This window comes from Phoxinus phoxinus (genome assembly GCF_949152265.1).
Source record: "Phoxinus phoxinus genome assembly, chromosome: 5".
NCBI lineage: Eukaryota > Metazoa > Chordata > Actinopteri > Cypriniformes > Leuciscidae > Phoxinus > Phoxinus phoxinus.
The window spans coordinates 43,570,825-43,585,644 of NC_136880.1; the positions used below are offsets into that span (position 1 = coordinate 43,570,825).

Consider the following 14,820-nt stretch of genomic DNA (forward strand, 5'->3'; position numbering starts at 1 on the left):
GCGCAACCAGTTTTCCATCAAAATAAAAGCGCAACCAGTTTTTAATCACAATAAAAGCGCAAACAGTTTTCAGTCAAAATAAAAGCACAAACAGTTTTCCGTCCAAATAAAAGCGCAACCAGTTTTCCATCACAATAAAAGCGCAACCAGTTTTCCATCACAATAAAAGCGCAACCAGTTTTCCGTCAAAATAAAAGCGCAACCAGTTTTTAATCACAATAAAAGCGCAAACAGTTTTCAGTCACAATAAAAGCGCAACCAGTTTTCCATCACAATAAAAGCGCAACCAGTTTTCAGTCAAAATAAAAGCGCAAACAGTTTTCAGTCAAAATAAAAGCGCAACCAGTTTTCCATCACAATAAAAGCGCAAACAGTTTTCCGTCCAAATAAAAGCGCAACCAGTTTTCCATCAAAATAAAAGCGCAACCAGTTTTCCATCAAAATAAAAGCGCAACCAGTTTTCCATCACAATAAAAGCGCAAACAGTTTTCAGTCAAAATAAAAGCACAACCAGTTTCCCGTCAAAATAAAAGCGCAACCAGTTTTCAGTCACAATAAAAGCGCAACCAGTTTTCAGTCACAATAAAAGCGCAACCAGTTTTCCGTAATAAAAGCGCAGTTTTCCGTCGCAACCAGATAAAAGAGCAACCAGTTTCCCGTCAAAATAAAAGCGCAACCAGTTTTCCATCAAAATAAAAGCGCAACCAGTTTTTAATCACAATAAAAGCGCAAACAGTTTTCAGTCAAAATAAAAGCACAAACAGTTTTCCGTCCAAATAAAAGCGCAACCAGTTTTTAATCACAATAAAAGCGCAAACAGTTTTCAGTCAAAATAAAAGCGCAACCAGTTTTCCATCAAAATAAAAGCGCAACCAGTTTTTAATCACAATAAAAGCGCAAACAGTTCAGTCAAAATAAAAGCGCAACCAGTTTTCCGTCACAATAAAAGCGCAACCAGTTTTCCATCACAATAAAAGCGCAACCAGTTTTCCGTCAAAATAAAAGCGCAACCAGTTTTTAATCACAATAAAAGCGCAAACAGTTTTCAGTCACAATAAAAGCGCAACCAGTTTTCCATCACAATAAAAGCGCAACCAGTTTTCCATCAAAATCAAAGCGCAACCAGTTTTTAATCACAATAAAAGCGCAACCAGTTTTCAGTCAAAATAAAAGCGCAAACAGTTTTCAGTCAAAATAAAAGCGCAACCAGTTTTCCATCAAAATAAAAGCGCAACCAGTTTTCCATCACAATAAAATAAAAGCACAAACAGTTTTCCGTCCAAATAAAAGCGCAACCAGTTTTCCATCACAATAAAAGCGCAACCAGTTTTCCGTCAAAATAAAAGCGCAACCAGTTTTTAATCACAATAAAAGCGCAAACAGTTTTCAGTCACAATAAAAGCGCAACCAGTTTTCCATCACAATAAAAGCGCAACCAGTTTTCAGTCAAAATAAAAGCGCAAACAGTTTTCAGTCAAAATAAAAGCGCAACCAGTTTTCCATCACAATAAAAGCGCAAACAGTTTTCCGTCCAAATAAAAGCGCAACCAGTTTTCCATCAAAATAAATCGCAAACAGTTTTCAGTCACAATAAAAGCGCAACCAGTTTTCAGTCACAATAAAAGCGCAACCAGTTTTCCATCAAAATCAAAGCGCAACCAGTTTTTAATCACAATAAAAGCACAACCAGTTTTCAGTCACAACAAAAGCGCAACCAGTTTTCCGTAAAAAAGCCCAGTTTTCCGTCAAAATAAAAGCGCAGTTTTCTGTCAAAATAAAAGCGCAGTTTCCAGTCAAAATAAAAGTGCAACCAGTTTTCCGTCAAAATAAATAATACAAAAAATAATACTAATAAAATATTTATTTTTATAATTTTTTTCCAATATATGGCTATTTCTGTCATAGGATTAATATTATTATTATTATATTCGAATTGTTTGGTTTCCTAAAACACCACCAAATCCTATGGGAAACACTGTATAATATATCAAATTACACAGTTTTTAATTAATTAAAAACATTATAATATAAAAAAAAATATTATAATATATAAATATTTCAATATTCAAATAATATATATTTTTTTCACTACAGTCAAATGAAAATAATGTCACAATACAAGAAAATAAATACATAATTATAAATAAATAATTAATTAAAGTTTTATACTTTTTAAGTGAAATACATTTATTTTTTGATTTTGGTGTGAAATATGACCTGGATGTTTTTCGAGACGGTTCTGTAAATATCCTGTACAAACCCCCCTCCCTCCAAAAAAAAAAAGATAATAGAAAAATCAAACCAAAAGGACTTCTGTGCAGCGTAATGCTATATGTATCACATATAGCATTACGCTATATATTTCCCATCATGCATCACATGTAATAAACACACGTGCACGAGCGCCGACAGATAAACATGAAGCTGCAAGCGGCACACAAGATGTGAAAGGCAGACGAGTCCAACCTAGAAGGTTTAATGCTCATATCAAGGCATGAAAACATTATTTCTGGATGAGCGATGATCCTCACACACACACACACACACACACACACACACACACACACACACACACACACACGTGAGCGCCGAGCTTTGATCACATGCATGAAATGAAAGCAAGCGTATGAACGGGACTCATGAATCGCTCTTACCTTCGGCGGGCGAGATCTCGCTCTCTTTATGCACCACTACTTTAGTGACGCTCATGTCTGGGTGCTGCTCTTTGGCCTCTTTAATAGCCTGAGCCAGAGCCTGACCCACAATGCACCAGCAGAGAGAAACACACACGCGCACAACGGTTATCAGGCAATCAACGTGTGTGTTTATAGAGCAACATCACAGATCTGAATGTTACACAAACTATTCAATGTCACACAATGAACTGATTATAACTGCATGCATCATAAAGTGTGTTAAATATATAAAGATCTGATGAATCATTACAAGATTTGATTTGTTTATAGCCGGAAAAAACTCCAAAATTACGCTATTTAATTAATAATTACCCCAAAATTAATATTTATATAAATCATAGGAAAGAAAAAAGTGTCTATTTAAATTTGATTTTATGCTTGAAACACCTTAATTTTTTTTAAAATATTTTATATAAAATACATTGATTATTAAATCATAAATGAAAAACATTTAAATTAAAAATAATAATTACATATATAAATATAATATAATTATATAATATATATTACTTTAGTATCATTGAGATGCTAGTATGGTTTTTATTAATATTTAAAACAATTTTTTTTCATATATTACTCTGATATTTTCTGTTTTCAGATTAATTAGTTAAAGTTTTATTAATTTTGTTTTGTTTTGTCATTTGTCAAGATTTAAAAAAAAGTCTAACTTGATGTAGTGAAATAACTAAAACTGAATAAACTAAATAAAAAATAAGAAATAGATTAAGTTTAATTAGCCTGATATTTATTATAGGGACAATATATAATTTTTTTATGGCATACATATATAAATATATATACATACACACACACACTAAAGTCATTCTTTACCTTATAAATAGACAAAAACTTGAATAAACTTTTAAATAAACAATTAAATAAACAATAATAATAATAATTTTAAATAAACAATTAAATAAACAATAATAATATTTTTAAATAAACAATAATAATAATAATTTAAAAATAATGCATTTTTATGTTAAAATTGTAATATATTGTTGTGTTTTGCATGTTTAATGTCAGCGAGACACACACACACACACACACACACACACACACACACACACACACACACACACACACACACACACACACACACAGGTGAGCCGATCGGTGTACCTGGTCGTGGTCGATGTCTGCGTCTCCGGTGATCACGATCCTCTTCTCGATGCGAGTCTCTGAGATGCCGTCCTTCACCGTCTGACGAAACAATCAAACCCGTTACGCGTCTCACATCAAACTCCCGCCTGGACTCTGAGAGTCTGTGATGTAACACTCATGCTTCACTCGCCAGATTTTCACATGGAATTTTTTTAGTTGAAAATCAAGTGTTCATCAGAGGGTCCGAAACCCCAGGACTTTAGTCCCGCCTGGACCACGAACACACACACACAGAATTAATGGATTCGAGGAGTTTTGTGGTTGAAATTTTAAAAAAGAAACAAATCCTCTCGGGTCAATTTGACCCCCTAAGGAATGAATGTGAGGAATGCTTCAGTTCACATAGAAAAACAAAAATGCTCATAATTGCTCAAAATGCTTAAAAAAGGCAAAAACTTTACCAAAAAAAAAAAAAAAAAAAAAAAAAAAGGATTTATAATGTTAGACATATATAATGTTTATAATGAGTTATAATGTCTACACGTGTATCTGAATGCACACTGAGAAAAACTGACTTTAGGACCCAGCAGAACAGCTCATTTGCTCCATATAGAGATATAAGGCCATCTAGAGTTATGAAATATCATCTTATATTATTATTATTCCACAAGAGGTCGGCAAAGACACCCAATGTAAGATATTTTGAGCTGAATTAAAAGGGTTTATACATTGAGTTATTTTGAATTTAAAATGAAACAATGTGCGTAAATTACTATTTATTGATCAAATCTAGTAATTTAAAGGTAAAAAAATCAAAATAAAAAATCTCCCAAAAATTGCATTAAATGAAATCATAGTATAATTTAAAGTATAAAGTATAATTTTCCAGCTTTCGAATAATTTTGCCTGGCGAGGGAAGGATGAGTGTTAACACACACACACACACGAGACAGAGAGTGTTTGCACTGACTTTAGTGATGTGTGTGGTGGTGGTGGTGCTGTTGTTCTCTGATGTGATCGTCTGAGCGCTCATGAGGACGCCTGGATCCAAATCGCCATTCACATCAACCTTCAAACACACACACACAGCATTACAAACGCGCATATGTAGCCCCGCCCCTCTTCAGCGCTGCGCTCGTTGTCTTTTGTCTTCCGGTCTGTATTCTCACAGCGATCTTCCATATTTATGAATGAACGGCTCGTTTTTAAAATCTACTGACATTTGTTAAGACATCTGCTATAAACATTACACTCCCCATGATAACTTTTGTTAACTCTACAATAAGTAAATCCACTTCACCAGCTAATTGACCGTTCGCAAAGACCCGCCCCCTTTATTTACTGTTGCTATGCAACTAATGTAACTAATATAACTAATTATCTTTACAACGGAAGTGAATCAATCAAAACTAACTTTATCTGGACAATAACTTTATTCTAGATCTGCTGTAAAGCCTGAACTCTTTCTGTTACTGTCATCTCTGTTACTGTAATCTATTTTACTGTAATCTCTGTTACTGTATTCTATGTTACTGTAATCTCCTGTTACTGTAATCTCTGTTACTGTATTCTATGTTACTGTAATCTCTGTTATTGTAATCTCCTGTTACTGTATTCTATGTTACTGTAATCTCCTGTTACTGTAATCTCTGTTACTGTATTCTATGTTACTGTAATCTCTGTTACTGTAATCTCCTGTTACTGTAATCTCCTGTTACTGTAATCTCCGTTACTGTAATCTCCTGTTACTGTAATCTCCTGTTACTGTAATCTCCGTTACTGTAATCTCCGTTACTGTAATCTCCGTTACTGTAATCTCCTGTTACTTTAATCTCTTATCACTGTAATCTGTTACTGTAATCTCCTGTTTCTGTAATCTCATGTTACTGTAATCCCTGTTACTGTAATCTCTGTTACTGTAATCTCCTGTTACTGTAATCTCCTGTTACTGTAATCCCTGTTACTGTAATCTGTTACTGTAATCTCCTGTTACTGTAATCTCCTGTTACTGTAATCCCTGTTACTGTAATCTCCTGTTACTGTAATCTCCTGTTACTGTAATCTGTTACTGTAATCTATTACTGTAATCTCCTGTTACTGTAATCCCTGTTACTGTAATCTCATGTTACTGTAATCCCTGTTACTGTAATCCCTGTTACTGTAATCCCTGTTACTGTAATCCCTGTTACTGTAATCTCCTGTTACTGTAATCTCCTGTTACTGTAATCCCTGTTACTGTAATCCCTGTTACTGTAATCCCTGTTACTGTAATCTCCTGTTACTGTAATCCCTGTTACTGTAATCTCCTGTTACTGTAATCCCTGTTACTGTAATCCCTGTTACTGTAATCCCTGTTACTGTAATCCCTGTTACTGTAATCTCCTGTTACTGTAATCCCTGTTACTGTAATCCCTGTTACTGTAATCTCCTGTTACTGTAATCTCCTGTTACTGTAATCCCTGTTACTGTAATCTCCTGGTACTGTAATCTCTGTTACTGTAATCTCCTGTTACTGTAATCCCTGTTACTGTAATCCCTGTTACTGTAATCTCCTGTTACTGTAATCTCCTGTTACTGTAATCTCCTATTGTTACTGTAATCTCCTGTTACTGTAATCTCCTGTTACTGTAATCTCCTGTTACTGTAATCTCCTGTTACTGTAATCCCTGTTACTGTAATCCCTGTTACTGTAATCCCTGTTACTGTAATCTCCTGTTACTGTAATCTCCTGTTACTGTAATCCCTGTTACTGTAATCTCCTGTTACTGTAATCTCCTGTTACTGTAATCCCTGTTACTGTAATCTCCTGGTACTGTAATCTCTGTTACTGTAATCTCCTGTTACTGTAATCCCTGTTACTGTAATCCCTGTTACTGTAATCCCTGTTACTGTAATCTCCTGTTACTGTAATCTCCTGTTACTGTAATCTCCTATTGTTACTGTAATCTCCTATTATCACTGTAAAGCTGCTGTGAAACACTCTATATTGGTAAAGCGCTGTATAAATGAAGGAGACTTGACTTGACAATGGTCGTCATGCCATAAACATCCTCCGGAACAGGAGTGTTTACCTCAGGAGACTCGTACGTTATGGTCTTGGTCTCGGTGTGAACCACGGGAACGTCTTTACCCGGCTCCTCCGACGGCTGATCCTGGAACAGAGAAATCACTGTAAAACACTCTACATCGCATCAGCTACATGTCCACCGGGAACACTGCAGTTAATCACACTAATGCAGCCTTGGTGCGCATTAGAGACTTCTTTCAAAAACATTAAATAATCTTACCGATCCCACACTTTTGGACGGCAGTGTGCATTGAACTGATTATAGTGGAATTCAATTAGCTTCATAATTGATAAACTTTGCAAAATTGACAGATATTGAACTAAACTGAATCAACATTGAACTGAATAATGACATTATTGTCTTCTGTAGAGCTGCTTTATATCATATATTTAATTGGTTTCAGGATTGAATTTTGAGAAATATTAAACACTGTTATTGAACTAATCTGAATAAACATTGAATTTTGAAACATTAACACAGTAATTGAACTAAACTGAATATTGACCTGAATAATGACATTATCTTCTGAAAAGCTGCTTTATATCTCACGTTGTTATAAAATGGTGGATTTTGCAACTATCACTGTTATTTTCTGCTTTGAATCAATCAGAAATAAAAGTGGACTCAACGTCACAACTGGTTTCTTATTCAATCATGCGTTGAAGACAAAATCAGCAGTTTGAGTGAAGAATGGAAGTCCAGCTGCTCATGACATGCATGTGTGTGTGTGTGTGTGTGTTATAACAACATCCGTGATCATGCAGCGTTGTGTATTTAATGTGATCAATCACATTCATCACACACTTCCAATCGTGAAGAAAGAAGAAAGAGAGGATGTCCATCATTAGTCAGTGCCGGTGTCAGCGCAGAAACACACGGTGACCCAGATGCATTCTGGGATTGATTACCTCTACTGTATGTTCATGTACTTCCTGTAAAGCCACTTCCACTTCCTGTTCTGCATGTGATCCAGAAACCAGCTCATCCTCCTCATTTTCACCGGGCAACACTTTAGTTTTCATAACATCTGATGTTTGAAACATTGACTGCTCGTCTTCATCTTTAGCGTTGATCGTCTTCGCTTGAGGATACGCTTCTATCTTGTTCGGCTCAGTTGATGAATTAGACGTCATAAAAAGTGGAAATTCTCCATAATATAGAGTCTCAAAGTTGATGGACTCGTCCTTTTCATTAAAAAACAAAAGCTGAGAACGATTAAACGTATCTCCAAATGCTTCGTCAGCGCGTTCTTGATCAAAACTCTCAATGCTGTTGTGGAACATCTCATTCTGCTCTTGGGTTTCTCTGTTGGTTCCTTCCATCGCAGTTTCCTTGTTTTCTTTAACCTCAATACTTTGGCATTTCTGATCCCAGATTTGGAGCAAATCTTCATTTTCCTCATGGCACATCACTTCTTGAATTCCAGAAGGAATCTCTTGGGTTTCTGAACTGGTTTCTTCAGATGGAGTTTCCATCGCCGTTTCCTTGATTTCATCTTCAATCTCTATACTTTGGCATTTCGGATCCCAGATTTGGAATAAATCTGCATCCTCTTCATGGGAAATTATTTTTGGGATTCCAGTAGGAATCTCTTGGGTTTCTCTGGTGGTTTCTTCTATTGGAGTTTCCTTAATACCTTCAACCTCAATACTCTGGCTTTTCAAATCCCAGATTTGGAGCAAATCTTCATCATCTTCACGGCACATCACTTCTTGTATTCTAGCAGAAATCTCTTGGGTTTCTGAACGGATTTCTTCTCCTGCAGACGGAGTTTCCATTGGAGTTTCCTTGATTCCTTCAACTTCAATACTTTGGTGTTTTGGATCCCAGATTTGGAGCAAATCTTCTTCATCTTCATGGCACATCACTTCTGGGATTCTAGCAGGAATGTCTTGGGTTTCTGAACTGGTTTCTTCTCCTCCAGATGGAGTTTCCATTGCAGTTTCCTTGATTCCGTGAACCTCAATACTTTGGCTTTTCAGATCCCAGAGTTGGAGCAAATCTTCATGGCACATCATTTCTGGGATTCTAACAGAAATCTCTTGGGTTTCTGAACTGATTTCTTCTCCTACAGACGGAGTTTCCATTGCAGTTTCCTTGATTCCTTCAACTTCAATACTTTGGTGTTTTGGATCCCAGATTTGGAGCAAATCTTCATCATCTTCACGGCACATCACTTCTGGGATTCCAGCAGGAATGTCTTGGGTTTCTCTGCTGGTTTCTTCCATTGCAGTTTCCTTGTTTTCATCTTCAATCTCAATATTTTGGCGTTTCGGATTCCAGATGTGGAATAAATCTTCATCGTCTTCATGGCAAATTACTTCTGGGTTTCCAGCAGGAATCTCCTGGGTTTCTGAGCTGGTTTGGAGCAAGTCTTCATGACATCTTCTGCTGTTTAATGCTTGATCCTCCAGAACGACACATTCTTCTCTATTTGAAGCCCACGAAGAGCGTCTCCCCATCGCGATGGCCTCACTCAGGGCCTTCATATACTTCTCTTTTTCACCAGCAGAGGGAGTTTGAGCCCGCGTCTCACAGCACACCTCCACCTGTGGAGCAACTGAACTCTGGGACAAAAATGGCACACTTCATGTCACTCTCACAGTGTTTATTACAGAGCAAAACCACTTGCTGCATCAACATTTAAATGAGCTCCGCCACAATTGAGTTGAGAATGTACCATCCATAAATATTTCAGAAACAAGTGAACACAAAGTTACCAACAAAGTGTGTGTTTGCAGCATAAAAGCTGTTGTGTCTCAGATTCGAGTCCTTTTGGTCACAATTCTTCCTCTTAGACATTCCCTGCATCTCTCTACGGTCTTAAAATGATGAACAACTCACTAGAGAGCGAGTAGAAAACATTAAAACATGCAATATTACCCTGATGTGAACGTGAACTCTCTCTCACACGTCAAATGAGTTAAGCTGCTTATTGATCTGTAAGATTTATAATACCTGCATGTTAATTTAAGCCGCCGTATCTGATGGACAACCGTGCCATGTTCCTCTGGCTTGTCTTGACAAGATTCCTATAATCCCGTTTATTTTGATTCCAGAAGATCTGAATGTCTGTCCTTCACTAAAGCCAGCGGCCGAGATATACGACCCTTGTGTGTTTTTGTTTCATAATTCAGGGTCTCGAAGGTTCAGTTTAAAGCTTCTTTAAAACAACATCAAATTGTAGATTTACAGAAGGTCTTAAAAGAAGCGACAGCAGTAATATTATATATAATGAGAGAACGTCAAATACATCAACAAATCAAACAGCCACTCGCTGTGGAAAAAGGCTCTAAATCAGCCCCTAATGGATCAATTATATAATTTATGGATCATAATAAACCAGAAGAAGCAGATGTTCTTTAAGAATAGAGTTATGTGTGATTTTAAACCAATGCAGTCGATCCAACCGATGTCGAGTAGAAAACAGGACCAAGATTCACCTGTGAAACACAACGGTTTAGCAGATCTAAAGCTCATCTTATTAATCTCCGAGACAGTTTCCCAGACAGATTAAACAAATCCCAATGGCATCTCACAGTCAGACGGATTCTCCTGTGAAAATCCCCTAGAGTCTGAAGCCCGCAGTGAGACGGACACGCCGAGTGTTTCATAAAGCACACTGTAGGAAACATGTTGACTGGGAAGGAGGGCTTACAGATTATGGCAAAAGTTGGATTGTTGCAGGAGTTCCCATGATTTCCCATGGCACTGGGTTACATAAGCTTCAGAAGACCACGTTTGTTTGAGTAAATCACCTTTCCTACTGTATTTCAGAACCGTTTCCAAAGAGGTTGGAATTCTGTAAGTTTAGTGAAACTAATTTCTGATGACCATTCAAGTTGACTATAAGTAACTTTGCAACTAAATGTTAACTAACTCTCATTAGAGTATTGGTAGACTGTCAGCTTAATATCTACAAACTCTTTATTGTGATAGTCTCCCAACAGACTTTGCATCTATATGTCAACTTATTAACCCTACCAGTCTACTAAAACTCTACTAAGTTAGTAGAAATGTAGGTGCAACGTTACTTGTAGTCAACAGAAGGTGGTAAATAATTATTTAATTCAATGTGTATGAAAATAAAAATGTTTCCCCTTATGTACATATTATACTAGTATCTGAAATGTGTACTTCGATGTTTTTTTGTTGTTGTTGTTGTTTGTTTTTTGTTTTCCCTTTTCTTTCCTTTTCTATTCTCTTCTCTTGTCTTGTATTAATTAATACCTGTGGAAAAAGTGACGCTCATTTGATTGATAATTATGTATAAAGGGTAGGCTTAATAAGCAGAGGCTTCAGCCTACACCTTTTTCGGTTATTATGTATAGCTTTATTTTATTTGTTTGAAAAGTGCTTATCTGTGAGGACCGAAATAAAAATCTTATGTTATGTTATGTTAATGTGTTAAAGGGACCATTCAAATAAAGTGAAACCTAATTTCTTACTTCGTAATTTTGTCTTTTTCTCCATTTTCCAGAGAAGATATACAGGAGAAACTGGAAAAATTATGGTGCAAAACTTCATTTATTTCAGTAATTCAACTTAAAACGTGAAACTAATATATTATATAGACTCATTACATGCAAAGTGAGATATTTCAAGCCTTTATTTGTTATAATTTTGATGATTATGGCTTACAGCTTATGAAAACCCCAAATTCAAAATTATAATATTGTGAAAAGGTTTTCAAAAGCTGTAAGCCATAATCATCAAAACTATAACAAATAAAGGCTTGAAATATCTCACTTAGCATGTAATGAGTCTATATAATATATTAGTTTCACGTTTTAAGTTGAATTACTGAAATAAATGAAGTTTTGCACCCTTTTTCCAGTTTCACCAGTATGACTTGAAAATGACTTATTTTGGCATGAAATATGAGCTCTTGACTGAATAAAATAAACAGCCTTAAATGCGAGCAGTGAATGCATGCATGCATGACGTAATAAACAGTAATGTCTAACCTCCACATTGAGATCCGGCTTTACTGGAACATCTTCCGGTTCGGCTTTATCCTCCTCTGACATCTACAGACACAGAGACAGGGCCGGTGAACATCAGAGTTAAACTAGCGAAACGTAGAAGAGGTGGAGTGAAAATGCCTCTTATAACGCACAGAATGAGTGATCATGCAGGAATAATCATCAATAAAAACACAAAGGATGGATGAGTTACTTTCACAAACAAAATGCTTCAAACTAAATACCAAAAAAAGTTTAACTCTGCCTAGGAAACTAACAAACGCATCTAAGCTGACAGTCAGGAATGATGTTCATGGGTTAAAGCACGTAACTCTATTATGAGTCAATATAAGCTTAACACACAAGTCGAGTTAGTCCTCAAAACACACTGTGAAATAGAGTTATTCACTCAGTTCTTCTAGTAGTAGTAGTAGTAGAAATTTTAATGCAAGTTATACAAAAATATGTTTTATTACGGAAAACGATTTAGTTTCTAGACCTTACGGTTCAAAAGTGAATATTTGGACAGTTGGTGGCGCTAGAGAGATTGAGTTAGAGACTCCAAAATTGGTGTGGTTAATGTTCAGACTGTCCTCTATCAGTGTGCCAAACTTCATAACTTTTCACCATACGGTTCAATGGGCTGCCATGGAAGAGGAAGAAGAACACTAGCGAATACCTACACACTTTTGGTGCTTGACCCAAAAAATATAAGATTACACAAGATTATGTTTTACATCTACACATGATAAAAAATGCCAGTTGTTCAAGTGAAGGGAGATTCGTTATTGGAACATTTTACCCAAAACCAAACAAACACGGCAGTATTTACTCACCCGCGTTGATCTAAACCCCATTACTGCCATCTGATTTTCTCCATTTGATGGCTCATAGCAACTCGAACAGTTATTATACAGTGTTTTTCTTATTTTTAGAGTTAATATTCACTATTGAAAAGAGCTACAGGAAGATTCTTCCATAAACTTTCTGTTTCTGTTCCACAGATAAATCAACATCATGAAGGAGAGTAAATACATGTTCATATTTGGTCCCTTGAACTTAAATGGCATGAAGGTTTTGAATACAGAGCTTTTTAAAGAAGATCTTATTGCAGAAGTGAATGCACTAAAGCAAATGTAAAAAAAAAAAAAATTATACAAAATATATATTTTCCAAAATAATTGGGCTCTAAAACTGCAATAAAATCAAATCTATACGTCTAAGTAAGTTGTGTTCCAATTAGGGCTAAAAACGATTAATCGCATCCAAAAAAAAGTTTGTGTTTACATAATACATGTGTATTGTGTATAATTATTTTGTATATATAAATACACACACATGCATGTATATATTTGAGAAATATTTGCATTTATATACTGTATATATATATATTTTTAGATAATTTATATTATATATAAATATAACTATTTTATATATAAATAACAAATTTTTCTTAAATATATACATGCATGTGTGTGTATTTATATATGCAAAATAATTACACACACATATATTATGTAAACACAAACTTTTATTTTGGATGCGATTAATCGCGATTAATCGTTTACAGCCCTATTTCAAATGAAACCTAATTTTGATGATTACTAAAATATGTGATGTGTAAAAGACGCACAGCAAGTGTCCCGAGACCAGAATGCTAGCAGTTAGCAAGTTAAAGTGCAGAAATGAACATTAGTGTCACTCCAACCGCACACGTCTTACTTCCAGTGCGCACACGAGTGGTTTAGCGGATGAAGACTCGTCCAGTCGAGCACAGAGTCGCGGGGACGAGGACAGCCTCATGTCCCACTCACTCACAGACGCTTCACAGCGCATCTCCAAAAACGACCTCTTCAGCTCACTGACGCTCAGCTGATGCTGCACTAGTTCTGTGGGCGTGTCTGTCTCCTGATCCACCAATCACAGCACAGCGAAGGATCAGAAAGGGGCGGGGCATTACAAAGATTTCAAACAAGTGTCATTCGCTGCATCCGAAATCAAATACTCCCGTACTGTATAGTAGCATGTCCAGATTCACAGCAGGTGAAAAGTAAACAGTCAAATCAAAAATTATTCAGACACCAGATATAATTGTTTAAATTGTGTGTGAAAAAGTGTTTGCAGGACACTATAGATCATTATGTAAGTGAGGATTGCAAAATTAAGTAAACTGTGAGATATTAAACCCAAAAATTCTTCATACAGTGACTACCAGTGACATTTATAACAATTTGGGACCAAATATTATTGGGACACTTTGAGCTGATCATGTTTTCTTCGGTGTTTAGTCTGTAATTGCTAATGCTCTTCTTACACACACACTGAACACAATGAAGCATTGCTTGGTCACTGGTTGAGCTAAACTGGTATTATCTAATCGTGTAGTTAAATTTAACAGATATTCAACATAATTCATGTGTGAGACAGTCTAACAGTGTGTGTGTGTGTGTGTGTGTGTGTGTGTGTGTGTGTGTGTGTGTGTGTGTGTGTGTGTGTGTGTGTGTGTGTGTGTGTGTGTGTGTGTGACAGTCTAACAGAAGGACGGACAAAACCTGTCAAATATCAACTGAGTTCTGCTCATATTTTATCACCATTTTCTAAACTATAGTGAATAAACTGATAATGTGAGAAATGTTGAAGGTCTGAATACATTTTGGTTCGACTGTACTAGATTCTGAAGTGTGCATCTGACAGACACTTTACTATCCCATGATGCCACGGGAGAGGATTAATGAACGCCACTGGCGCTGGCAGGTCACGTGACAATAACAACATAGGGGATATAGTATGTCGGAATTTCCCTCATACAAACCATATTCTTTTATAAGTAAATTCAAATTCAAATGTAATACCTATTTAGAAAGTAAGTGATTTCAGACGCAGCGATTGGCTTTTCTATGGGAGCTTAAAAAAAGCACGAAATGTAAAAAAAGAAAGAAGGTAATTGCGACTTTTTATCTAACAATTCAGACCCATTTTCATTGAGTT

At 36.0% G+C, this 14,820-nt stretch overlaps 1 protein-coding gene across 12 annotated transcripts in view; it reads right to left on the bottom strand.

The window, feature by feature from the left end:
- The window catches only part of epb41l3b (erythrocyte membrane protein band 4.1-like 3b), a 64,129-nt gene that overhangs the window by 1,902 nt on the left and 47,407 nt on the right, over window positions 1–14,820 (bottom strand). For 5 of the 12 annotated variants that reach the window (XM_079612929.1, XM_079612930.1, XM_079612926.1 and 2 more), the window contains 6 exons: window positions 13,555–13,740; window positions 11,836–11,898; window positions 6,872–6,952; window positions 4,771–4,869; window positions 3,819–3,899; window positions 2,655–2,754 (listed from right to left, as the gene is read on the bottom strand). In XM_079612929.1, coding sequence (XP_079469055.1) covers window positions 2,655–2,754; window positions 3,819–3,899; window positions 4,771–4,869; window positions 6,872–6,952; window positions 11,836–11,898; window positions 13,555–13,740 — 610 coding nt within the window. The remainder of the gene's footprint in view (window positions 1–2,654; window positions 2,755–3,818; window positions 3,900–4,770; window positions 4,870–6,871; window positions 6,953–11,835; window positions 11,899–13,554; window positions 13,741–14,820) is intronic. The other 7 variants (XM_079612924.1, XM_079612925.1, XM_079612923.1 and 4 more) reach the window with 3 other exon arrangements.